The sequence below is a fragment of the Salmo salar genome, chromosome ssa20 (assembly GCF_905237065.1).
Source record: "Salmo salar chromosome ssa20, Ssal_v3.1, whole genome shotgun sequence".
Classification (NCBI taxonomy): domain Eukaryota; kingdom Metazoa; phylum Chordata; class Actinopteri; order Salmoniformes; family Salmonidae; genus Salmo; species Salmo salar.
In genome coordinates, this window is record NC_059461.1 from 42,788,030 (window position 1) to 42,815,573 (window position 27,544).

Consider the following 27,544-nt stretch of genomic DNA (forward strand, 5'->3'; position numbering starts at 1 on the left):
ACTGTATCTCTCCCAGATCTGTTTCACCACTTGGGGAAGGAGTCTCCAGTCCCTTAGATTGGGATTCCCTCTGGAAAATGAGTCCACTCCTATGTTCAGTACTCCAGGGACATATGGGCATTAGGTGTGCTCTGCTCCACAGAATAATCCAGGAGGATAGTCTGTGTAAGCGCAGGGAGCGAGTTCTACCCTGACAGTCGTATTGTCCGTTCTGATCAAGACGTGACAATTCCGATTGGTTGGGTAGAAAATGTATGTGAGCAATGTGGAGTTGTAGGGTATGTTTATTGCATTTCCCTTGTGAACTGCTCCCAAGCCTGTGAGTGACGCATCTGTCGTCACCACTTTCCTTGTTGCCACTACCCCTAGGGGAATGCCATGAACTAAGATCGAGGGGCTCTTCAAATGATCGAGAGGCAAAAAACATGCGGAGGTCACATCTATCTGCCGATTGAGGTGACGCCATGCACACAGGCGTTGGGCAAACGCCCAGCACTGGAAGTCTCTCAACCTTAGTAGGCAAAGTGGTTCTACCCATCCTGAACATGACCGAGCACCCCCTGCGGAACAGGGAGAGGCACTGTCAGAAAGACGCAATGCCGTCTTCCTAGTGTTGCCTGATCAGAGAGAGAATCCTTACGCCTATGTATTCTATTCTCTGTGTTGGCACCGAACAGCTCTTTTTCAGTTGTGTCTCATACCGTTTCCTCACAGGACAGGGAGCAAAGCAGGTAATCATCTATGTAGGCGTAGATTCTTAGCCCCTTGTTTCTTAGGGGTGAGAGAGCTGCCTCTACACACCTGCTGAACGTTCGGGGAGTTAATGCTAGCCTGAATGGGATAGCGAGGTATTTGTAGGCTGTGCCCTGAAAAGCAAACTTCAGAAACCTGTGTGCTGGCAGGATGCTTAAGTAAAGGTGAAATAAAATAAAGTGAAAATGAGCGTCCATCAGGCTGGACAGGTTGAGCCACATGGCTCTCTCCCCAACCACTGCACGGCTCATGGCAAGGCTCAGCTGCCTGTTTGCCGACGTCAATGAGCAAATATCTCATCTGCCATTGATGCCCTGCTAAGGGCGGAAGAGGGCCGAGTGGCTTGCGCCTCCTCGTCCTCTTCCTCCTCCGTTGCCTGGAGGAGGTCAGTCATACCCTCTCCATCGTCCTCTTCGAAAACGAGGTCCCCTTCCCCCTCCTCTGGAGCCAAGCCCTGGAAAATTGGGTGAAGGTCCTCGGGGTAGCCATCCAAGATGTCAGCCCATGAGGGCTGGGTCTGCAAAGCAGTCTCACTTTACTTTTTTTTTTCTCCCACTCGATTTAAGAGTAGGAGATGAACTACGTTGGACAACTCTGCACACTCTTTGGTGGAGTGTGTTAGCAGAAAAACTTTGCAATGGATGCATGACCGGTGGTCGTTGAATGCTGCTTCTGCGTGTTCAACACCCTGCCCAAATGGTCGCCCCACATAGGCATGGATGTGCCGGTGCTGGGGCAGGGGCCGGGGCCTTGCTTGGTACCCTCTGAGCCAAGCTAGCAGGTTCCATGGCTCCAGAAAACAGCTAATCTGAGAACAAAGTGAAACGTAACCAGCGTTCGCCACTTGGGCTTAGTAGCCTAGCTAGTTAGCACAGTGCTAGCCAGAGAAGCTAACCCTTTAACAATGTGAACATAGTTAGCATTCACCATGTGGGCTAGTAGCCTAGCTAATTAGGACAATGCTGGTCTTACGACGAACAAAAGCGTGGCTCTTGACCAATAAACAGTGACGCTAGGATAGTCGGCCTAGTCAATGGCGTTAGTGGGTTGAGCTAAACGAGAGAGTGAACTAGTCATTCTACCCTTCCAGGTAGAAAAACCAGTTGGTAGGATAGCTAGACTTGCGGTGAAGCAAATTGTTACCCAAAGCTAAAACTTTTCCTTTCGGTAAAGACACCCAACACAAAAGATGAGAGCTGATAAATCCTGCGCTCGGCGCCGTAACCTTGACGGCGCACCTTTGAACAGTTAGAGGAAAACAGATCAAATCGTGCTGAGATGAGCTAAGTAGAACTCTTCTATGAAGAGGAGAGGCGAAAATGATCAGAGGGCAGGTGGGTGGCTCTTTAGTATGAGGGGAAGGACTCCCTCATTCACCACTCGACCTGTATGATTGGTTATTCAAGCTACTTAGGAGATTCTGGTGAATTCCACTAGTCAAACAGAATAATTGAAAGAGAACCACATTAGTGATGTGCGGGTCAGCTGCCCAACTCTAAAGTGAAAATTTGAGTCCCGCACCTGACCCTTTACACGCAAATAGGCAGATTGAAGATGCGCTGTACAGACACGGACGGCATAACACATTTTTGACAGGGGTTGCAGGATATTATTTTTTAAAGCCTAATTTAGATATGTTTCTGCTTATAATTTCCGACATTTGATAGGCTATTTGTTAGTCAACTTGTCTATAATTAGATACATGTAGTTTCTCTTCCATCATTACTGCCCTAGAACACTAAATAAACCCTTGCTCACCAGAATACATTTATGAATTCTTCAATCTAGTTTACATCGCAATTTTTTTTTTTTATTGAAAGATTTTCTGTGCGAAATTTCCAGTTTGACCGGTTTTAAGGAAATGTAAAACTGTGAAATGACCCAACATGTTTGATAACATTTCAGTTCGGCTTGGATGCATATTTTACGTGGTTTAAATACTATCAGTTTGTATGATGCTGATAAAGATAGCACTGTTACAGACGGGCCCTAGCCACATATTCATTCTCTCAAGATGCTGAAATAAATCATTAATATTTCCCCACTCCTATTCCGGAGTCAAAATGTACATTTGGTGTATAACTTTACTGCAATAAATGCTTATAATTCTGCAGCAGTTAATATTACATTAGGCTATGTGAAAGGTTAAAGATCTACATTCAGTGTCCAGATTTCAGTTAGGCTACTCTTCCCTTGACATGCCATATTTTAAGTCCCCGTCTTGACTCTTGAATTTGTATAGCGCCTCGAAATCATCATGCATATCATAGTCGGCACTGCTATCATCTTCTTTAACCACTTCACAAAATCTTTCCCAAACAGTGTTCTGGCCCTCTCTTTTCTTTATTTTCAACTATCCATTTCGCAGCTTTTCTGTTATTGAATTCAACTCAGACATTGTCCTTTTTGCGTCAGTGGATCGCCGTTAACTTTTTCTGCCCATGTTCTCAAAAGCATTTGGCGATTGGCGTGTATTTTGCGCATGTACATTTAGGCCCAAAAGCTTACATAGGGTTTTCACCAGCAACAAATTTAGCGCAGAGTCGTGTTGGTGGAAACAAAAACTGCCCTAAGAACAGTCTGCTACTCCACATCGCTGATTGGTCAGTTCACAGCGCTGGTAAACCGTTGTTTCTGATTGGCTAGCTTTAGTTCAAGTTTCAAGTTTTAATGTCACATGCACAAGTACCCAACAAACTCAAAACCCAACAATGAAATAATCAATAATAATGTATTACAATATATATATATATATATATATATATATATATATATATATATATATATATATATATATTTTAGAATAGAAAATATGAAATACACAAAGTAAGTAAGTAAGCATACTAAGTACAGGAAATATTTTAAAAGTCAGATCCAATACCATATGTACATGTGCAGGGATACTGGAGTGATGGAGGTAGATATGTATAGAGGTAAGGGGACTAGGTAACAGGATATAAGAAACAGAGTAGCAGCAGCTTGTATGTGAGTGGGTGTGCCGGTGTGTAGTATAAAAGTATGTGCGTATTATGTGTGTGAGCGAATTATGGAGTGAGTGTTTGTGTGTGTTGCAGTGACAGTGTGTGTGAGTGAGTGTTTAGGGCCCTGTGAGTGTGCATAGAGAGTGCAAAGATTGAAATAAAAGGTCAATAAAGATACAAGTTAAACTCAGATAATCCGTGTAGCTATTTTGTTAGCTATTTATCAGTCGTATTGCTGTGGGATAGAAGCTGTTCAAGAGCCTGTTGTTGTCAGACTTGATGCATCGGTACCTCTTGCTGTACGGCAGCAGAGAAAATTGTCTATGGCTTGGGTGGTTGGAGTCTGACGATTTTCTGGGCCTTCTTTTCACAATGCCTGATATAGAGGTCCTGGATCGCAGGGCACTCGGCCCCAGTGATGTACTGGACAGTCCGCACAACCCTCTGTGGCACCATGCGATCAAGGGCGGTGCTATTGCCATACCAAGCAGTGATGCAGCCAGTCAATATGCTCTGAATGGTACAGCTGTAGAACGTTCTCAGGATTTGACGACCCATGACAAACTTTTTCAACCTCCTGAGGGGGAAGAAGCACTTACAACGAGGAACTTGAAGCTGTCTACTTGCTCCGCTGCCACCCCGTCAATGTGGATGGGAGCGTGTTTGCACCCCCGTTTCCTGTAGTCCATGATCAGCTCCTTGGACTTGCTGACATTGAGGGAGAAGTTGTTGCTCCGGCACCACACTGGAAGTCACCGACCTCTTCCCCGTAGGCTGACTCATCGTTGCCGGTGATCAGGCCTACCACCGTCGTGTCATCAGCAAACTTGATAATGGTGGCCACACACTCGTGATGAACAGGGAGTACAGGAGGGGGCTAAGCACAAACCCCTGAAGGGCCCCTGTGTTAAGGGTCAGCGTGGCAGAGGTGATGTTGCCTACCCTCACCACCTGGAGTCGGCCCGTCAGGAAGTCCAGGATTCAGTTGCAGAGGGTGATGTTCAGACCCAGAGTCCTAAGCTTGGTGACGAGCTTAGAGAGGACGATGGCGTTGAACGCTGAGCTGATCTGTAGTCAATGAACAGAATTCTCACATAGGTATTCCTCTTATCTAGGGGGGTGAGGGCATTATGGAGCGCAATTGAGATTGTGTCGTCTATGGATCTGTTGGGCCGGTATGTAAATTGGAGTGGGTTTAGGGTGGCTGCGATGGAGGAGTTAATGTGTGCCATAACCAGCCTTTCAAAGCACTTCATGATTACAGAAGTGAGTGCTACAAGGCTGTAGTCATTGTGGCATGAAGCCTTAGAGTTCTTAGAAACAGAAATGAATCTGGTCATCTTAAAACATGTGGGGATTACAGACTGGGACAAGGAGAGGTTAAAGATGACTGTGAATATGCCTGCCAGCTGTTCTGAGAAGACGCCCTGGAATACCGTTGGGATCCTTGGCTAGCTTCACGAGCAAGTTGCGCCTGAAGGGAATCCCGCTGGTGGTGCGAAATGGCTCTAGATGTTCAAACGTTCATAGATAACCAGCAGGATCAAATAATAATCACAGTGATTGTAGAGGGTGCAACAGGTCAGTACCTCAGGAGTAAATGTCAGCTGGCTTTTCATAGCCGAGCATTCAGAGGTCAAGACAGCAAGTGTGGTAGAGAGAGAGAGAGAGAGAGAGAGAGAGAGAGAGAGAGAGAGAGAGAGAGAGAGTCAAAAACAGCTGGTCTGGGACAAGGTAGCACATCCCGTGAACAGGTCAGGGTTCCCTAGCCACAGACAGAAAAGTTGAAACTGGACCAACAGCACAACCAGGTGGACTGGGGACAGCCAGGAGTCATCAGGCCAGGTAGTCCTGAGGCATGATCCTAGGGCTGGGAGAGAGAGAGAATTAGAGGGAGCATACTTAAATTCACACATGACACCAGATAAGACAGGAGAATTACACCAGATATAACAGACTGACCCAAGCCCCCCTGCACATAGACTATTGCAGCATAGATACTGGAGACTGAGACAGGGGTGGATCGGGGGACACTGTGGCCCCTTCCGATGATACCATCGGACAGGGCCAACCAAGCAGGATATAACCCCACCCACTTTGCCAAAGCACAGCCCCCACACCACTAGAGGAATATCAATAGACCACCAACTTAGAACCCTGAGACAAGGCTGAGTATAGGCAATGAAGATCTCCATCGCACAAGCCCGAGAGGGCGCAAAACCAGACAGGGAGATCACATCTGTGTCTCAACCCACTCAAGTGACGCACCCCTCCTAGGGACGGCATTGATGAGCACTAGTAAGCCAGTGACCCTGGGCCAGACTACACTCAATCATAGGACCTACTGAAGAGATGAGTCTTCAGTAAAGACTTAAAGATTGAGACTGCGTCTTTCACATGGCTAGGCAGATCATTCCATAAAAATTGAGCTTTATAGGAGAAGGCCCTGCCTCCAGCGGTTTGCTTACAAATTCTAGGGACAATAAGGATGCCTGCGTCTTGCAATAAGGATGCCTGCATCTTGTGACTGCAGCGTACATGTAGGTATGTACTGCAGGACCAAATCGGAGAGATAGGTAGGAGCAAGTCCATGTACTGCTTTGCAGGTTAGCAATAAAACCTTGAAATTAGCCCTAGCCTTAACAGGAAGCCAATGTAGAGAGGCTAGCACTGGAGTAATATGATCAAATGTTTTGGTTCTAGTCAGGATTCTAGCAGCCGTGTTTAGCACTAACTGAAATGTATTTAGTTCTTTATCCTGATAGCCGGAGAGTAGAGCATTGCAGTAGTCTAACCCAGAAGTGACAAAAGCATGGATTAGCTTTTCTTTATAATTTTTGGACAAAATGTTTTAGATTTTTGCAATGGAAAAAAGTTATCCTTGAAACAGTCTTGATATGTTAGTCAAAAGAGCGATCAGGGTCCACAGTAATGCAAAGGTCCTTCACAGTTTTATTTGAGACAACTGAACAACCATCAAGATTAATTGTCAGATCCAACAGCAGATCTATTTTTTCTTGTTACCTAGACCTCTCATCTCTGTTTTGTCCGAGTTTAAAAGTTTTTAAAAAATTCCGCCATCTGCTTCCTTATGTCTGAAACACAGGCTTCCAGGGTTGGTCAATTTTGGGGCTTCACCATGTTTCATGGAAATGTACAGCTGTGTGTCATCCACATAGCAGTGAAAGTTGACATTGTGTTTCCGAATGACATCACCAAGAGGTAGAATATATAGTGAAAACAATAGTGGTCCTAAAACGGAACCTTGAGGAACACCGAAACATACAATTGATATGTCAGAGGACAAACCATCCACAGAGACAAACTGATATCTTTCCGACAGATATCTAAACTAGGTAAGAACTTGTCCGTGTAGACCAATTAGGCTTTCTAATCTCTCTAAAAGAATGTGGTGGCCTCCCGGATAGGCAGTGGTCTAAGGCACTGCATCGCAGTGCTAACTGTGCCACCAGAGATTCTGGGTGCGAGCCATGGGGCGGCGCACAATTGGCGCAGTGTCGTCCGGGTTAGGGAGGGTTTGGCCGGCAGGGATATCCTTGTCTCATCGCGCACTAGCGACTCTTGTGGCGGGCCGGGCACAGTGCACGCTGACTAGGTCGCTAGGTGTACGGTGTTTCCTCCGACACATTGGTGTGGCTGGCTTCCGGGTTGGATGTGCATTGTGTCAAGAAGCAGTGCGGCTTGGTTGGGTTGTGTTTCGGAGGACGCATGGCTCTTGACCTTCGCCTCTCCTGAGTCCGTACGAGAGTTGCAGCGATGAGACAAGACAGTAACTACTACCAATTGGATACTACGAAATTGGGGAGAAAAACGGGGTAAAAATAAAATAAAAAAGAATATGGTGATCGATGTTGTCAAAAGCAGCACTAAGGTCAAGGAGCATGAGGACAGATGCAGAGCCTTAGTCTGACACCATTGACAGGTAATTTGCCACCTTCACGTGTGCAGTCTCAGTGCTATGATGGGGTCTAAAACCAGACAGAAGCATTTCGTATACATTATTTGTCTTCAGAAAATTGGCAGACTCCAGGCACCCTAGTCATAGACTATTCTCCATGGCAAGCGGTACCGGAGCGCCAAGTCTAGGTCCAAGAGGCTTCTACCCCCAAGCCATAAGACTCCTGAACAGCTAATCAAATGGCTACCCAGACTATTTGCATTGCCCCCCCCCCCATGCTGCTGCTACTTTCTGTTATTATCTATGCATAGTCACTTTAATAACTCTACCTACATGTACATATTACCTCAATTAACTCGACACCAGTGCGCCCGCACATTGACTCTGTACCGGTACCCCCTGTATTGTTATTTACTGCTGCTCTTTAATTATTTGTTATTCTTATCTCTTACATTTTTTTAGGTATTTTCTTAAAACTGCATTGTTGGTTAAGGGCTTGTAAATAAGCATTTCACTCTATAAGGTCTACCTGTTGTATTTGGCGCATGTGACAAATCAAATGAGATTTGATTTGATTTTGAGTTGCTGCGCAACTTTTTATAGTTTTTTCCATTTTCCGGGTCAAGGTTTGGCATTTTTAAGATATGCTTTATTACTGCCACTTTTACTGAGTTTGGTACACATCCGGTGGATAGGGAGCCATTAATTATGTTCAACATAGGAGGGCCAAGCACAGGAAGTAGCTCTTTCAGTAGTTTAGTTGGAATATGGTCCAATATGCTGCTTGACGGTTTAGAGGCCATGACTATTTTAATGAATGTGTCAAGAGATACAGGATTTTAAAAACTTGAGGGTCTACATTGATTCTAGGTCCTGGCAGTTCTGTGTAGACTCAGGACAACTGAGATTTGGAGAAATACGCAGATTCAAAGTGGAGTCCGTAATTTGCTTTCTAATGATCATGATCTTTTAATTGAAAACGTTAATGAATTTATCACCTCTGAAGTGAAAGCTATCCTCTCTTGTTTAATGCTGCTTTTTAGTTAGCTTTGCGACAGTATCAAAAGTAAATTTTGGATTGTTCGTATTCTCCTCAATTTGGTTGGAAAAATCGGATGATCAAGCAGCAGTGAGGGCTCTTCGATATTGCACGGTTCTAAGCTAGTCGTTGTTTGGTGGAGCGCCATTCCCGTTCAAATTTACTTTAAGCTTGCTTTAGGAATTGGGTATTTTCTGTATACCATGGAGCAAATTTCTTGTGAGAAATGTTTTTCGTTTTTAGGGGTGCAACTGCATCTTTTTTTATGAGATTTTTTTTGTTTTACCTTTTATTTAACTAGGCAAGTCAGTTAAGAACATTAAGAACATATTCTTATTTTCAATGATGGCCTAGGAACAGTGGGTTAACTGCCTTGTTCAGGGTTAGAACGACAGATTTTTTCCTTATCGGCTCGGGGATTCAATCTTGCAACCTTTCAGTTGCTAGTCCAATGCTCTAACCACTAGGCTACCTGCCACCCCCATCTAGGGTATAATGTAAGGTTAAATTAAGATCCTCAGTTAGGTGGTTAACCGATTTTTGTACTCCGACATCCTTGGGTGTTGGAGGGAGTCTGGAAGGGCATCTAGGAATCTCTGGGTTGTTCGAGAATCTATAGCATGGCTGTTGATGATCCTCGGTTGGGGTCTGAGCAGATTATTTGTTGCAATTGCAAACATAATAAAGTGGTAGTCCAGATTATGAGGAAAAACATTTAGATCCACAATATTTATTCCACGGGACAAAACTAGATCCAGGGTATGACTGTGGCAATGAGTAGGTCCGGAGACATGTTGGATAAAACCCACTGAGTCGATGATTGCTCCGAAAGCCTTTTGGAGTGGGTCTGTGGACTTTTCCATGTGAATATTAAAGTCACCAAAAATGTGAATGTTATCTGCCATGACAACAAGGTTCGATAAGAACTCAGTGAGGAACGCTGTATACGGCCATGTTTCAATCAGGCCAATCACATCAAGATTATTATCAGTGATTAGTTAATTGACTTTGACTGCCTTGGAAGTGAGGGATCTAACATTAAGTAACCCTATTTTGAATCTCTTTCAATAATGACAGGAATGGAGGAGATCTTTATTCCAGTGAGATTGCTAAGGCAGACACCGCCATGTTTTGTTTTGCTCAACCTAGATCAAGGCACCGACACGGTCTCAATGGGGATAGCTGAGTTGACTACACTGACTGTGCTAGTGGCTGGCTAACAGCCTGCTGCCTGGCCTGCACCCTATCTCATTGTGGAGATAGAGCCATGTCTATGTTCATAGATAAGATGAGAGCACCCCTCCAGCTAGGATGAAGTCCGTCACTCCTCAGCAGGCCTGTTTGTGGGTGAGTCCCATAAAGAGGGCCAATTATATACAAATGCTATCTTTTTGTAGGGGCAGAAAACAGTTTTCAACTAGCGATTGAGTTGTGAGACTCTGCTGTAGAGCTCATCACTCACCCTAACTGTGAATAATCCAATGACTAGGGCCAGAGATAATTACTCGATGCCGACACACATTTCTAGCTGATTTACATGCTGATGCTATGTTGCGCTTGGTGACCTCTGACTGTTTTATCCTAACGTCATTGGTGCCGACGTGAATAACAATATCCCTATACTCTCTACACTCAACAGCCTTAGCCAGCACCATTTTCAGATTAGCCTTAACGTCGGTAGCCCTGCCCCCTGGTAAGCAGTGTATGATCGCTGGATTATTATTTTTAAGTCTAATATTGCAGGTAATGGAGTCGCCAAAGACTAAGGTTTTCAATTTGTCAGAGCTAATAGTGGGAGGCTTCAGCGTCTCAGACCCCGTAACAGGTGGAGGAGAGACCTGAGAAGGCTCGGCCTCTGACTCCGACTCGTTGCTTAATGGGGAGAGCCGGTTGAAAGTTTCTGTTGGATGAATGAGCGACACCGGTTGAGTATGCCGACAGCATTTCTTTCCAGAAGCCTTGAGAAAATTGTCTGGCTGCGGGGACTGTGCAGGGGATTTATACTACTATTTGATCTTACAGGTGGCACAGACGCTGTTTCATCCTTTCCTACACTTAAATTACCCTTGCCTAACGATTGCATTTGAATCTGGGCTTGAAACACGGCTATCCTCACCATAAGGCGAAAGTTGTCCTGTATATTATGAGTACAGCGACTGCAATTAGATGGCATAGTGTTAATGTTACTAGTTATCTTCGTCTGGGGGAGGTCCTGTAGAACCATATCCAGACAAAGCGTCCGGGGTGAAAAAGTTAAATGAAAAAAGTTGAGCGAGGAAAAAAACTAAGACATTGGCGTGACCTTGGACAACACCCTGTCGTTCTCCACTAACATCAAGGCGGTGACCCGATCCTGTAGGTTCATGCTCTACAACATTCGCAGAGTACGACCCTGCCTCACACAGGAAGCGGCGCAGGTCCTAATCCAGGCACTTGTCATCTCCCGTCTGGATTACTGCAACTCGCTGTTGGCTGGGCTCCCTGCCTGTGCCATTAAACCCCTAAAACTCATCCAGAACGCCGCAGCCCGTCTGGTGTTCAACCTTCCCAAGTTCTCTCACGTCACCCCGCTCCTCCGCTCTCTCCACTGGCTTCCAGTTGAAGCTCGCATCCGCTACAAGACCATGGTGCTTGCCTACGGAGCTGTGAGGGGAACGACACCTCCGTACCTTCAGGCTCTGATCAGGCCCTACACCCAAACAAGGGCACTGCGTTCATCCACCTCTGGCCTGCTCGCCTCCCTACCTCTGAGGAAGCACAGTTCCTGCTCAGCCCAGTCAAAACTGTTTGCTGCTCTGGCACACCAATGGTGGAACAAGCTCCCTCACGACGCCAGGACAGCGGAGTCAATCACCACCTTCCGGAGACACCTGAAACCCCACCTCTTTAAGGAATACCTAGGATAGGATAAAGTAATCCTTCTACCCCCCCCTTAAAAGATTTAGATGCACTATTGTAAAGTGGTTGTTCCACTGGATATCATAAGGTGAATGCACCAATTTGTAAGTCGCTCTGGATAAGAGCGTCTGCTAAATGACTTAAATGTAAATGTAAAATGTATTAAAAGTAAAAACCGATAGGTTTGGCTGAGAGCCGGGCCTCCTGTGTGGCACAGTGGTCTAAGGCACTGCATTTCAGTGCTAGCTGTACCTCTAGAGATCCTGGTTTGGCCCAGTGTCGTCCGGGATAGGGGAGGGTTTGTCTTGTAGAGATGTTCTTGTCCCATTGTGCACTAGTGACCCCTGTGGTGGGCTGGGTGCAATGCATGCTGACACGGTCTTCAGGTGCACGGTGTTTCCTCTGACACATTGATGCGACTGGCTTCCGGGTTAAGCAGACATTGTGTCAAGAAGAAGTGTGGCTTGGCTGGTTTGTGTTTCGGAGGATGCACGGCTCTCAACCTTCGCCTCTCCTGAGTCCGTATGGGAGTTTGTTGCTACTTGGCTATCAGCTAAACTGTTGACTTTTTCCCCCCCCCAATTGGTAGTTACAGTCTTGTCTCATCAGTTTAGCTGATAGCCAAGTAGCAACAAACAGCACTGAGATAAGTCTAAATCATATTTTTCTATTTTAGCCCGTGTGAACTCCAGTCTGGGGAAACCTTTGCTGGTTAGTTTGTTTAACAAGCCTAAAAAATTTTTTATTTTATTTCACCTTTATTTAACCAGGTAGGCCAGTTGAGGACAAGTTCTCATTTACAACTGCGACCTGGTCAAGATAAAGCAAAGCAGTGCGACACAAACAACAACACAGAGTTACACATGGAATAAACAAACGTACAGTCAATAACACAATATAAATAATCGATATACAGTGTGTGTAAATGAGGTAAGATTAGGGAGGTAAGGCAATAAATAGGCCGTAGTGGCAAAGTAATTACCAATTAGTAATTAAACACTGGAGTGATAGATGTGCAGAAGATGAATGTGCAAGTTGAGATGCTGGGGTGCAAAGGACAAAAAAAATAACAATATGGGGATGAGGTAGTTGGATGGGCTATTTACAGATGGACTATGTACAGGTGCAATGATCTGTGAGCTGCTCTGACAGCTGATGCTTAAAGTTAGTGAGGGAGATATGAGTCTCCAGCTTCAGTGATTTTTGCAATTCGTTCCAGTCATTGGCAGCAGAGAACTGGAAGGAAAGGCGGCCAAAGCAGGAATTGGCTTTGGGGGTGACCAGTGAAATATACCTGATGGAGCGCGTGCTGGGGGTGGGTGCTGCTATGGTGACCAGTGAGCTGAGATAAGGTGGGGTTTTACCTAGCAAAGACCTATAGATGATCTGGAGCCAGTGGGTTTGGAGACGAATATGAAGCGAGGGCCAGTCAACGAGAGCTTGCAGGTCGCAGTGGTGGGTAGTATTTGGGGCTTTGGTGACAAAACAGATGGCACTGTGATAGACTGCAATTTGCTGAGTAGAGTGTTGGAGGCTATTTTGTAAATGACATCGCCGAAGTCAAGGATCGGTAGGATGGTCAGTTTTACGAGGGTATGTTTGGCAGCATGAGTGAAGGATGCTTTGTTGCGAAATAGGAAGCCGATTCTAGATTTAATTTTGGATTGGAGATGCTTAATGTGAGTCTGGAAGGAGAGTTTACAGTCTAACCAGACACCTAGATATTTGTAATTGTCCACATATTCAATGTCAGAACCATTAGTGATGCTGGACGGGCGGGCAGGTGCAGGCAGTGATCAATTGAAGAGCATGCATTTAGTTTTACTTGCATTTAAGAGCAGTTGGAGGTCATGGAAGGAGAGTTGTATGGCATTGAAGCTCGTCTGGAGGTTAGTTAACACAGACCTGAAGTAGTTGTTCCCCTTGCTCTGAACCGTGTGGCACCCCCATAGAGACTGCCAGAGGTCCGGACAACGGGCCCTCCGATTTGATACACTGAACTCTGTCTGAGAAGTAGTTGGTGTACCAGGCGAGGCAGTCATTTGAGAAACCAGGGCTATTGACTCAGCCGATAAGAATGTGGTGATTGACAGAGTCGAAAACCTTGGCCAGGTCGATGAATACAGCTGCACAGTATTGTCTTTTATCGATGGTGGTTATGATATCGTTTAGGAGCTTGAGCTTGGCTGAGGTACACCCATGACCAGCTCGGAAACGAGATTGCATAGCGGAGAAGGTACGGTGGGTTTCGAAATGGTCGGTGATCTGTTTGTTAACTTAGCTTTCAAAGACCTTAGAAAGGTAGGGTAGGATAGATATAGGTCTGTAACAGTTTGGATCTACAGTGTCTCTCCCTTTGAAGAGGGGGATGACCACAGCAGCTTTCCAATCTTTGTGGATCTCAGATGATACGAAAGAGAGGTTGAACAGGCTAGTAATCGGGGTTGCAACAATTGCGGCGGATAATTTTAGAAAGAGTGGGTCCAGATTGTCTAGCCCAGCTGATTTGTACGGGTCCAGATTTTGCAACTCTTTCAGAACATCAGCTATCTGGATTTGGGTGAAGGAGAAATGGGGGAGAAATGGGGGAGGCTTGGGCAAGTTGCTGTGGGGGGTGCAGGGCTGTTGACCGGGGAAGGGGTAGCCAGGTGGAAAGCATGGCCAGCCGTAGAAAAATGCTGATTGAAATTCTCAATTATCGTGGATTTATCGGTGGTGACAGTGTTTCCTAGACTCAGTGCAGTGGGAAGCTGGGAGGAGGTGCTCTTATTCTCCATGGACTTTACAGTGTCCCAGAACTTTTGGGAGTTTGTGCTACAAGATGCAAATTTCTGTCTGAAAATGCTAGCCTTTGCTTTCCTAACTACCTGTGTATATTGGTTCCTACCTTCCCTGAAAGGTTGCATATTGTGGGGGCTATTCGATGCTAATGCAGTACGTTTTTGTTTTTGTGCTGGTCAAGGGCAGTCAGGTCTGGAGTGAACCAAGGGCTATATCTGTTCCTGGTTCTAAATTTTTTGAATGGGGCATGCTTATTTAAGATGGCGAGGAAAGCACTTTTAAAGAATAACTCTACTGACGGAATGAGGCCAATATCCTTCCAGGATACCCGGGCCAGGTCGATTAGAAAGGCCTGCTCGCTGAAGTGTTTTAGGGAGCGTTTGACCGCAGACCTATTATGGACGCAGGCAATGAGACAGTGATCGCTGAGATCCTGGTTGAAGACAGCAGAAGTGTTTTTCGAGGGCAGACTTTACCGGTCTCTGGAAGTTGTACCAAGAAATAATTGGCACAGTGGGTTAACTGCCTTGCTCATGGGCAGAACAACAGACTTTTACTTTGTCTGTTCAGGGATTTGATCCAGCAACCTTCCAGTTACTGGCCCAACACTCATACACACTGTGCATGTGAAAGTTTGAGTTATTTTATGCTAATTCATGGTATTGTTTTATATACTGAACAAAAATATAAACGTAACAAGTAAAGTGCTGGTCCCACATTTCATGAGCTGAAATAAAAGATCCCAAATATGTTCCATATGCACAAAAAGCTTATTTCTCAAACATTTTGTGCACACAGTTGTTTACATCCCTGTTAGTGAGAATTTTATCCTTTGTCAAGATAATCCATCCCCCTGAAAGGTTTGGCATATCAAGAAGCTGTTTAAACAGCATGATCATTACAGTAAAAGGCCACTCTAAAATGTGCAGTTTTGTAACATAACACAATGCTACAGATGTCTCAAGTTTTGAGGGAGTGTGCAATTGGAAATGCTGACTGCAGGAATGTCCACCAGAACTGTTGCCAGATAATTGAATGTTAATTTAAGCCGCCTCCAACGTCGTTTTAGAGAATTTGGCACTATGTCCAACTGGCGTCACAACCACAGGACACGTGTAACAACGCCAGCCCAGGACCTTAACATCCGACTTCTTCATCTGCGGGATCGTCAGAGGGGGTAAGGGGGAGGGTGCAAAGGAGTATTTCTGCCTGTAATAAAGCCCTTTTGTGGGGAAAAACTCATTCAGAGTTGGGCTTGGGCTTGGCCCAGTGGGTCGGGCCTGGCTCCCAAGTGGGTGGGTCTATGCCCTCCCAGTCCCACCCATGGCTGAATTTGAAGTTAGGATAGCCTGAACATGAGAAAGATGGTTTGGTGTCTAAAGCTTGAAGTTACTGTTGGTGAGTTATTTTAATGCAAATGTATGCAAATGTCCTAGTTATAATCAAGGGTTGGAACCGGTTCAGGCAACAGAATCGAAAACCGGAAAATAATTAAATTATTAACCGAAAACAAAAGTTATCTATAATGTTCCAGAACAGAACCGCTATTTTAAAAGCATTGTAACCGGTTAATAACGTTATTGTATACTTTTTTTGTCCCACAAAAATCGCAACAAAGCACCTATACAAATCTCTCACTCTGTTACTCAGAAATGTATTCCAGCGTCTGCCTGCTAGCTGGACATCTTTTCTAGTGTGTATACGCTACCTGCCCCTCCCCTCTGAAGCATAGGTTACTGTACCCTACAAGTGTAATTCAGAAATTAGGGAGATGTGTTTAATTAGAGAAGAATGGATTGACTTTTTCAGTGCTAGTTAAGGATACTATAGTTGTCACGTTTCACATTGGATTTATTAACTACAAAAAGGTAAGACATGTATTTAATGCTAGTGCAGCTCTGCACACACAAGCTTGTTAGCTAGCTAGTTAAACCAGCTTCCACAGAAGCCGCTCCTCTGTACGTATAATTCTGTAGGCCTAAGATAATGCAAGTCATTACAAGATGCCCAGCGCTTCAAGGCAAGCTTCCTCCATCCTGTCAGTCTTAAAGTGTCAGTTGCCTCTCACGCCCTACACTGTGGCTGGCAACACAGTGTGTGTTTTTCTTTCATTGGGCAGATTTGATTATGCTGAGCTTTAAAACATTTTTTTTATAATATTAACAACAAATCAATACAGGAAGTACATGTGGGAACACAAGTATATATGAATAATATACAATGGACAATTGGGTTAGCGAGTAAAATATCACATTACACAAGGATCTTACGGGACATACATACACTTATAATTCTAACAGCTTTTTTGTTAGAGTATTTAATTGTCTTAAAATACAGTTCAATCTTTTTGTAAGGTAAGAAAATTTGTTTGTTTGTTTGTAAATTTACATTTGTGAATATGAAATTTGGCCAAAAGAATAATGAAATTAATTCCATTCTATATTTCTATCATAGGTAAAGATTCCACAATCTCTCCACAATAGTGTAATATCTTCATAAATGTGTTCAATTATAAATCTACTGATGTCTTGCCACAGTTTTCTTACATGAATACAATGCCAAAAAAGATGCAACACTGTTTCTGGGTGGTCAATACAAAAGGAGCAATTTGAGTTGATGTTTTCCTTAAACTTCTTCATATAGTGGTTGGCAGGATAATATTTATGAATAATTTTTAAGGAAACTTCCTTCATTTTGTTAACAAGTAGGTATGTGTGTGGCAACATCCAAACTTTCCAACAGATATTATCAATAAATCCATTCCAATAAGGCATGACATAAGGTATAGATACAACACCCTGCTGAAACAAGGTTCGTATCGCTCTGTTGTTGAATGAACCAAAAGAGAAACAAATCTTTCCTACTGATGAGTCAACAGGGTCTTGATTATGCTGAGCTGTGGGGCACCGGGCAAAGGCCCGTGAGGTCATCGGGCGAAAGTGGGGAGGGAGGAACGCCAATTTCAAATCGAACAGTAATCTGTGCTGCTCGATTATTTAGTCAACAAAGCAGCATTGTGCATCTTCTAGAAATATACATCTCTTTTCCATAAAATGAATGTCTGAATGTTCTAAATATTTTTAATTGGGAAGGCAGATAAAGCATTTCTATCAAAAGCAATCATTTTGCATGGGGAAACAGAATCCTACTAATTACTACACTTGCTTAATTACGTCACTTTTGTTTTGAGCCAACATAGCATTGGGCTGGTTCCAAATCCAGACTGGTTCCAAATCCAATACATTTTCAACCGATGCAAAACACGCCTAAACGGGCGAGATTAATGAATCAAACCCCCTCAGTATGGTTAAACCATGCTCTTACGGCAAAATACATTTTGCTTTTAACCACTTTCCTATACAGATTAAAATCGCTTACCCACTCCACAGCAAGCTGTTCTATCACCGAGGTAAAGTTGGTTTTATATTCACAGTCGGACATTCAACAGACATTCATCAGACATTCACCAAAAGCCATTTAAAATTTTAAAAATCAATAACTAACTCACCGTTTGTCACAGAAGCATCAAACTATGTATGATTTATTCTATAAATGTCTAGCATACTTTTACAACCTTTGTGTAGAAATTCCAGTTTTGATTTAATTGTATGTATTTCTATCTCAAATACTGCATTTAAAGATATATAAATGTTAATTTCAAGTGCAATTTGTTCTATATGAAGTTAGACAATGTCTACATAAAGTTGTACAATGTTTACAATCTTAAATTGTATGCCAAATCAATGTTTGCATTTTTAGTGCAACAGTTCCACATCTTAAAGTAGTTACAAGGCACAACAATCATTTAATTATACATCTCTAATTTAACAGCAAAGAGGCCCCATTCAATCATTTCTATTTTGGCTTTGTTGAAGTCCTTCGTCATCCCCCAGACAAGCTGAATGGTACTATCTCTTGCACACAGAGCATTCTATCTGCAGTATTAAAAATATAAAAGAGGGTTATGTTTATTTACATGTAAATTACAGTTCTGCAATACCCAAATTCTGTTACATGCTTTTGCAATTAGGAACATTTTCAAATTGAATTGGATTTTTGTTCAATTGCTAAATTGACTTTAATGACATGCATTTTATCACGTTTCAGATAAGACCCAGATGCAGACAACGTCGAATTAACAACAGTTTATTAATCCAACATGGGCAGGCAAAAGACAGATCAAGGGCAGGCAGGGGTCAGTAATCCAGATAGGTGGGGCAAAGGTACAGGACGGCAGGCAGGCTCAGGGTAGGCAGAGGTCAGTAATCCAGATAGGTGGGGCAAAGGTACAGGACGACAGACAGGCTCAGGGTAGGCAGAGGTCAGTAATCCAGATAGGTGGGGCAAAGGTACAGGACGGCAGGCATGCTCAGGGCAGGCAGAAAAGGTCAAACCGGCAAAACTAGAAAACAGGAACAATCGAGAGACAGGAACAGAGGGGAAAACGCAGGTATGCTTGACGAAACAATGCGAACTGACAACAGACAAACAGAGAACACAGGTATAAACACACAAGGGATAATGGAGAAGATGGCCGACACCTGGAGGGGAGTGGAGACAATCACAAAGAGAGGTGAAACAGATCAGGGTGTTACATTTCACCACAACCCTAACAGAAGCACACATAACTGAGGTGATAATCATCATTGAGTATTCAGGCAATATAAATCATATAGTAATAAAGGCATGAATTGGCAAAAAACAAATGCGTTGATAAAAAAGTTTGTAATATCAAACATTACAATAACAGCATTTGATAGATTATGTATTTCTATCAAATCAAAACTGGAATTTGTATTCAAACCAAAGGTTGTAAAAGTATGCTAGACATTTATAGAATAAAGCATATCTAGTTTTATATTTCTGTGACAATCAATTAATTAGTTATTGATTTTTACAATTTTAAATGGCTTTTGGCTTATGTCTGTTGAATGTCCGAATATAAAACCAACTTCATCTCGGTGTTCTACCTGCGCTGATTGAAGTAATTTAATGTCGAGCTAAATAATACATATATTTCAGAGGTTTAACAAGGAACAGAAAGGAACAATATAAACCAGTACTTTTGGGGGGGTTAGAACTGGTTCAGAACTTTAGAACTTTGGTCGGAAGAGTGGAAAACAAAAAATAACAATGGTTCGAAATGACCCCTGGTTATAACTGATAAAATAAAAAATTAATACAATTCAAGTGTATGGGCTGTTTTTTGCATTTGAAATGCATTGGGAGCTCATTTAAATATTGTTATAGTTGAAAAAGTATGAATTATATAAAAAACTATTTCTCAAGCAATCCGAGTTGGGGCAGTCTGGACATCAGGAAGTTGGTTTCGTGTTAATAGCTTATATCGTTTAAGCTCTAGAGCGGGCTAAAGAAATGAAATAATAATGAGTATACAAGAAATCTAGAGTTGCGCTTTTCCTTCAGCAAGCACACCTAATAATGAGTATGTAAGAAATCTAGAGTTGTGCTTTGCTTTATAAGCACACCTAATGATATGAGTATGTAAGAAATCTAGAGTTGTGCTTTGCTTTGCTAGCACACCCTAATTATGTTCACCACCCCCAGATGAGATTATTGAATCAGATGAATTATTTGAAGTGGAATCTCTTTTGAAACCACCTAACCACCAGAAGAGGTAGGTATGCTATCGGCTGTATATGCCATATAACACGGAAAGTTATGGAGAGGTAGATAAGATAATGATATTATGGAAGATCATTATTTATTGTGAATACTTCTTTGTCAGGTACAAGGTTAGTGTAGGGGAGTTGAAAAGGAGGTGTGGGAGCCCTGAGAGGCTCTGCAAATGGCTTCGTTCCTTACCTGTGCCAGGCCAAGAGTAAAAAGCCAAAGATCTGTAGGCAGCTATGCGAGGTAGGGTGGGATTAACCCAGCAAAGCCCTCAGGCCGAACAAGCCTCTGCACCAAGATCAAAACAAATTATATTAGTCACATGCTTACGAGCCTCTAACCAACAATGCAGTTTAAAAAAAAATGCGGATAACAATAAGAGATAAAAGTAATTAAAGAGCAGCAGTAAAATAACAATAGCAAGACTATATACAGGGGGGTACCGATACAGAGTCAATGTGCGGGGGCACCGGTTAGTTGAGGTAGTATGTACATGTAGGTAAAGTTATTAAAGTGACTATGCATAGATGACAACAGAGAGTAGCAGTGGTGTAAAGAGGGGGTGAGGGGGGCACTGCAAATAGTCTGGGTAGTCATTTGACTAGATGTTCAAGAGTCTTATGGCTTGGGGGTTGAAGCTGTTTAGAAGCCTCTTGGACCTAGACTTGGTGCTCCGGTACTGCTTGCCGTGCGGTAGCAGAGAGAACAGTCTATGACTAGGGTGGCTGGAGTGTTTGACAATTTACTCTGACACTGCCTGGTATAGAGGTCCTGGATGGCAGGAAGCTTGGCCCCAGTGATGTACTGGGCCGTTCGCACTACCCTCTGTAGTGCCTTGCGGTCGGAGGCCGAGCAGTTGCCATACCAGGTAGTGATGCAACCACTCAGGATGCTCTCAATGGTGCAGCTGTAGACATTTTTGAGGATCTGAGGACCCATGCCAAATCTTTTCAGTCTACTGAGGGGGAATAGGTTTTGTCGTGCTCTCTTCACGACCGTCTTGGTATGTTTGGACCATGTTAGTTTGTTGGTGATGTGGACACCAAGGAACTTGAAGCTCTCAACCTGCTCCACTACAGCCCCGTCGATGAGAATGGGGGCGGGCTCGGTCCTCCTTTTCCTGTAGTCCACAATCATCTCCTTTGTCTTGATCACGTTGAGCGAGAGGTTGTTATCCTGGCACCACACTGCCAGGTCTCTGACCTCCTCCCTATATGCGGTTTCATCATTGTCGGTGATCAGGCTTACCACTGTTGTATCGTCAGAAAACTTAATGATAGTGTTGGAGTCGTGCTTGGCCATGCAGTCATGGGTGAACAGGGAGTACAGGAGGGGACTGAGCACGCACACTTGATGGGCCCCCATGTTGAGGATCAGCGTGGCAGATGTTTTGCTACCTACCCTTACCACCTGGGGGATGCCCGTCAGGATGTTCAGGATCCAGTTGCAGAGGGAGGTGTTTAGTCCAACGGTCCTTAGCTTAGTGATGAGCTTTGAGGGCACTATGGTGTTGAACGCTGAGCTGTAGTCAATGAATAGCATTCTCACGTAAGTGTTCCTTTTATCCAGAAGGAAAAGGGCAGTGTGGAGTGCAATAGAGATTACGTCATCTGTGGATCTGTTTGGGCGGTATGCAAACTGGAGTGGGTCTAGGGTTTCTGGGATGATGGCGTTGTCAGCCATGAACAGTCTTTGAAAGCAATTAATGGCTACGGTTCGGTAATCATTTAGGCAGGTTACCTTGGTGTTCTTGGGCACAGGGATTACGGTGGTCTGCTTGAAACATGTTGGTATTACAGACTCGGTCAGGGACAAGGTTGAAAATGTCAGTAAAGAGACTTGCCAGTTGGTCAGCGCATGCTCGGAGTTCACGTCCTGGTAATCCGTCTGGCCCTGCGGCCTTATGAATGTTGACCTGTTTAAAGGTTTTACATTGGATACGGAGAGCTTGATCACACAGTCGACTTCAACAGCTGATGCTCTCATGCATGCTTCAGGGTTGCTTGCCTCAAAGTGAGCATAGAAGTTATTTAGCTCGTCTGGTAAGCTCGTGTCACTGGGCAGCTCGCGGCTGTGCTTCCCTTTGTAGTCCGTAATAGTTTGCAAGCCCTGACACATCCGACGAGCGTCAGAGCTGGTATAGTACGATTCAATCTTAGTCCTGTATTGATGCTTTGCCTGTTTGATGATTCGTCGAGGGCATAGCGGGATTTCGTATAAGCATCCGGGTTAGAGTCCCGCTCCTTGAAAGCGGGAGTCCAACTCTACCCTTTAGCTCTGTAATCCTCGGCTTCTGGTTGGGGTAGGTATGTACAGTCACTGTGGGGACAACATCATCAATGCACTTATTGATGAAGCCAGTGACTGATTGGTGTACTCCTCAATGCCATCGGAAGAATCCCGGAACATATTCCAGTCTGTGCTAGCAAAACAGTCCTGTAGCTTAGCATCTGCGTCATCTGACCACTTCCTTATTGAGAGAGTCATCGAGCAAGACTGGTACGTCTTGCTTTAGTTTCTGCTTGTAAGCAGGAATCAGGAGGATAGAGTTATTGTCAGATTTGCCAAATGAAGGGTGAGGGAGAGCTATGTACGCGTCTCTGTGTGTGGAGTAAAGGTTGTCTAGAGTTTTTTTCCCCTCTGGTTGCACATTTAACATGCTGGTATAAAGAGGTAAAACAGTTTTACGTTTCCCTGCATTAAAGTCCCCTGGCTACTAGGAGTGCCGCCTCTGGATGAGCATTTTCTTGTCTGCTTATGGCCTTATACAGCTCTTTGAGGGCCGTCTTAATGCCAGCATCGGTTTGTGGTGGTAAATAGACATCTACGAAAAATACAGACTATCTTGGTAAATAGTGTGGTCTACAGCTTATCATGAGATACTCTACCTCAGGCGAGCAAAACCTTGAGACTTCCTTAATATTAGATTTTGTGCACCAGCTGTTATTTCCAAATAGACACAGACTGCCACCCCATGTCTTACCGGAGGCAGCTGTTCTATCTTGCCGATGGATCGAAAACCCAGCAGACAGCAATCTCCTCCGGTACTGTCAATTCGATTTGGACCACTGTTGCTGGACTTTCCTCAGTTTAGCCAGTCAGTCATCGAAGTGTGAAAGCCTCTTTCAATAGAGCATTAGTTAGAGCAACTAGGTAGCTATGACTTTGTGTTAACTGAAAAGTTAGCTAGCATACAGTAGTTAGCTATCGATGCTACCTGTCCTCACCGTCAGTGACGTTCATGTTGCTTCATATTCTTTTAGAATCAATCAAAAAAAACAAAGATTATAGCTACAAGTTTCTCTTCTATCTCTGACTGTAGCTAGCTATATATTCATTGGATGCTGAGGTGATCCAGCAAGCTAGCCAAGTGCACCTTTCAAAGCAAGCCTATCAGAAACGAGGGTTTACTAGTGTTGTGACCAATCAGCTACGCGGAGTAGCAGACTGAGGGCAGTTTTCATTTCCACTAAAGCGATTCTGCGAATTCAGCAGAAGTTCCATCCCCATTCGTTTACAACAAGGGTACGCAGAGAAATGTGCATGGAATTTTGGGAAGGTGAGCAACGAGAACCTTGTTCAAGCGTGTTGAAGCGAAGCCTGTCAAGAGGCTTAAGCACTTATGGCAGATAAAAATTATGAAATAAAACCTCAATGTAGCCTATAGATATGAATTGCACAGGAATTATACATTTATGTGTTTTTTACACAATGCTTTCTCTTTATTCACCCACCGGCCCACCTAAACCCACCTCGCAGCAGGTTATGAGTCAACCCACGCATCACTAAACTACATGTTAATGCAAGGTGTAACCAGGTCTTCTTAAATGACAAGGATAGTCAGAGGAGTAGGCTCAAAGTTCAAAAGAACATTCAAACTGACTGTATCCCTTTGCGCTTCTCTTACAGATGGAGTTTTGGTATAGATATAAGAGTGAGTATGGTTTTGCTTCATTCGATTATTTTCAGTTATTTCAAAAACTGCATCAAAAATCCACAGTCACTTAAAAGGAACGCTTGTGATGTGATGTCTCTATGAATTGTGAATTAGATCTGAATCCTTGCCACTACAACCCATGTAAGAATGGAGGAATCTGCACCATTGACCGGGATGGATACCTCTGTCTGTGTCCCCCACGCTACGATGGAAAAACATGTGCAATAGGTATAGTTTTACTCAGTCATAATAGGGGTGGAAAGGGTTGGAAACTTTCCGGAAGTTAAGCCTTGGGATTTGGGGAATTTTGCTTAAATTCATCAAAAAAGTTAGCTTATAACAGTGAATGTTTTTTGTTGGATACACATAACACAATTCTAGGTCTTGTGGCATATTTTGGTTTAACTATCCCCAATTCAATGGAATTGCCACCCTCTGCATGCAAAGTGCATTCTTCCATCACATGTACAGCTGATTCTCAATATCTTGCACACTAATGAGATGCTATTGAGCCCACACTACTACACTGTCTGAGCCAAGGACTACATGCTTTCTGGTAAGTTTTGATTACAATACTGGGTGGGGTGAATATATTTTATATGACATACATGATTTTTTGTTAACTAGTAAATAGTAGCCTACAGAAAAGTGTGTTTAAATCATTTCTAACTTGTTAACAATTTCTGCTAGTTAGTTTTTGCTACCATGTGGGTTTTAGCTTGCTTGAGCCTGCTAACTGAGGAGTGTTAATTCACCTGTTTCCATGTTTCATTTTCAAACATTTATCTTACAAAGGAGTTGTTTAATCTAATTGCTTAACTGTTTATCTGTACATGGAATTATATTTGTTTGTTTTTTTTACTCATTTTTTTCTAATCTTTACAGAAAAATGCCACGGGCACTATCTGATGCGTGGAGACATTTCACTGCAGCTAATGTAGAAGGAAAAGCTGTGTACATTTGCAAATGCTGTGCCAAATCATATGTGAAGAACGCAACAAAGATGCAGAATCATTTGGCCAAGTGCATAAAGATCCCTCACAACAAGCAACCTCTGACAAAAGTCCCTCTAATTCTTTGAGGTGAAAATGATGAATCAGACACCTTATCGATAGCAACAGCTCATGGTCCCCTCCTGGAATCAGATGTTGTTTTTTTTACTCAATGGAGGAACGTAGTCAGAGAAATGCTGATGAATATCTTGTTCGAGCGGTGTATGCAACTGGTTCACCTCAGGTGCTCACAGGCAATGTCTATTGGAAGAGATTTCTGAATGTTCTTTGCCCAGCATAAACCCCTCCTTCAACCAGACATGCTTTATCTACTAATTTAATGGATGCAGAGTTCAAGTGAAGGTCAAGCAAATCATAGAGAAAGCAGACTGTATGGCAATCATCTCTGAAGGCTGGTCTAATGTTCGTGGGTAAGGAATAATTAACTACATCATCTCCACCCCTCAACCAGTATTCTACAAGAGCACAGACACAAGGGACAACAGACACACCGGTCTCTACATTGCAGATGAGCTGAAGGCAGTCATCAATGACCTTGGACCACCGAAGGTATTTGCACTGGTGACAGACAATGGTGCGAACATGAAGGCTGCTTGGTCTAAAGTGGAGGAGTCCTACCCTCACATCATACCCATTGGCTGTGCTGTTCATGCATTGAATCTGCTCCTCAAGGACATCATGGCACTGAAAACAATGGATACACTCTACAAGAGAGCCAAGGAAATGGTTAGGTATGTGAAGGGTCATCAACTTATAGCAGCAATCTACCTCACCAAGCAAAGTGAGAAGAATAAGAGCACCACATTGAAGCTGCCCAGAAACACCCATTGGGGTGGTGTTGCCATCATGTTTGACAGTCTCCTGGAGGGGTCTCTCCAAGAAATGGCCATATCACAGTCTGCCGACATGGACAGGCCCATCAAGAGGATCCTCCTGGATGATGTATTTTGGGAGAGATTGGTAAGCAGCCTGAAACCTATAGCAGTAGCCATTGCACGGATTGAGGAAGACAATGCCATCCTGTCTGATGTTCAGACTCTGCTTGCAGATGTAAGAGAAGAAATCTGTACTGCCCTATCCACTTCACTGTTGCTCCAAGCAGAGGAAACTGCAGTTCTGAAATACATCAAAAAGTGTGAAGACTTCTGCCTGAAGCCCATACATGCCGCAGAGTACATGTTGGACCCCAAGTATGCTGGCAAGAGCATCCTGTCTGGTGCAGAGATCAACAAGGCCTATGGTGTCATCACTACCGTGTCTCGCCACCTTGGCCTGGATGAGGGCAAGGTTCTTGGCAGTCTCCTCCAAGCAGTGGCGGTTCTAGACCATTTCAACAGGGGGGGCCAAGCTGGGGCCAGTTGTACTGTTAGAGGAGCCAGTTACATTAGACGTTATTGTTGTCATATCGTTTTCGTCACTGCATTGCAGGCATTAGCAGGCAAAAGACCATGTTCCGCGTTGCCACTGTCTAATAACGGATGTAAAAAAAGAACGATAGCAAATTAGTTATGTAAAAATTATTTCATACTCCACATTTAGGGGAGTATGAAACACTAACCCTAACCCCCTGCCCCCCCAGAACCGCTAGCGCCTCCAAGCAAGGGCTTTGGGATGGAGATGCAATATGGCAGTCGTGCCAACATATTTGGGGTGGCAGGTAGCCTAGTGGTTAGAGTGTTGGACTTGTAACCGAAAGGTTGCAAGATCGAATCCCCAAGCAGACAAGGTAAAAATCTGTCTTTCTGCCCCTGAACAAGGCAGTTAACCCACTGTTCCTATGCCATCATTGAAAATAGGAATTTGTTCTTAACTGACTTGCCTAGTTAAATAAAAGGTTAAAAAAAAATCTCATCAGGTGGAGGGGACTTTGTGGATCTGAGGTTCTTTCCCCTGTTGCCTCCAACATCAGCCACCTCAGAGTGCAACTGGTCCTTGTTTGGGAAAACACACACACCAAAGCTGACCAATACAAGGGTTGAAAGATTGGTGGCCATCCAGGCAAATGTGAGAATTTTTTGAGCCTGACAACAAGCCATCCTCAACAAGGTTGGACAGTGAAGATGAGGCCTCAGAGTCTGGTGTTCAAGAGGTGGACATTGAGGTTCAGGGAGAAGACATGGAAGACAGTCAAAGCTTTAGTTTCTAGACTATAATTTTAGAGATGCATGTTGAAAACGTTTTTTTGGAGATCCAATGGATCATTGGGGATCATTCAATATTCCCTTTCTTTTGTTGTTCAGTGAAATCGTCGCAAGTGAAGAAAGAGACAACAATCATTTAATTAAAGTTCAATTCGTAACTAAATAGTTTTTTTTTATTTCTATTGTAAGGATTTCATCATTTGCAATTATGTCTACTTATGATAAGTAGAAAGGTTTATGTTTCGGTCTCCATATGATATGGTAAATAACTAATGCAAAAAACATATACATTTAAATGGTATTAACATTAATTTGCATATACAGTGGGGCAAAAAAGTATTTAGTCAGCCACCAATTGTGCAAGTTCTCCCACTTAAAAAGATGAGAGAGGCCTGTAATTTTCATCATAGGTACACGTCAACTATGACAGACAAAATGAGAAGAAAAA

The 27,544-nt window shown here is 43.6% G+C and overlaps 1 protein-coding gene across 1 annotated transcript in view; it reads left to right on the plus strand.

The window, feature by feature from the left end:
• The window catches only part of fa9 (Coagulation factor IX), a 35,197-nt gene that overhangs the window by 3,226 nt on the left and 4,427 nt on the right, over positions 1-27,544 (plus strand). Inside the window, 2 exon segments of the mRNA NM_001173726.1 lie at positions 23,915-23,939; positions 24,057-24,170. Of these exon segments, the coding sequence (NP_001167197.1) occupies positions 23,915-23,939; positions 24,057-24,170 (139 nt within the window).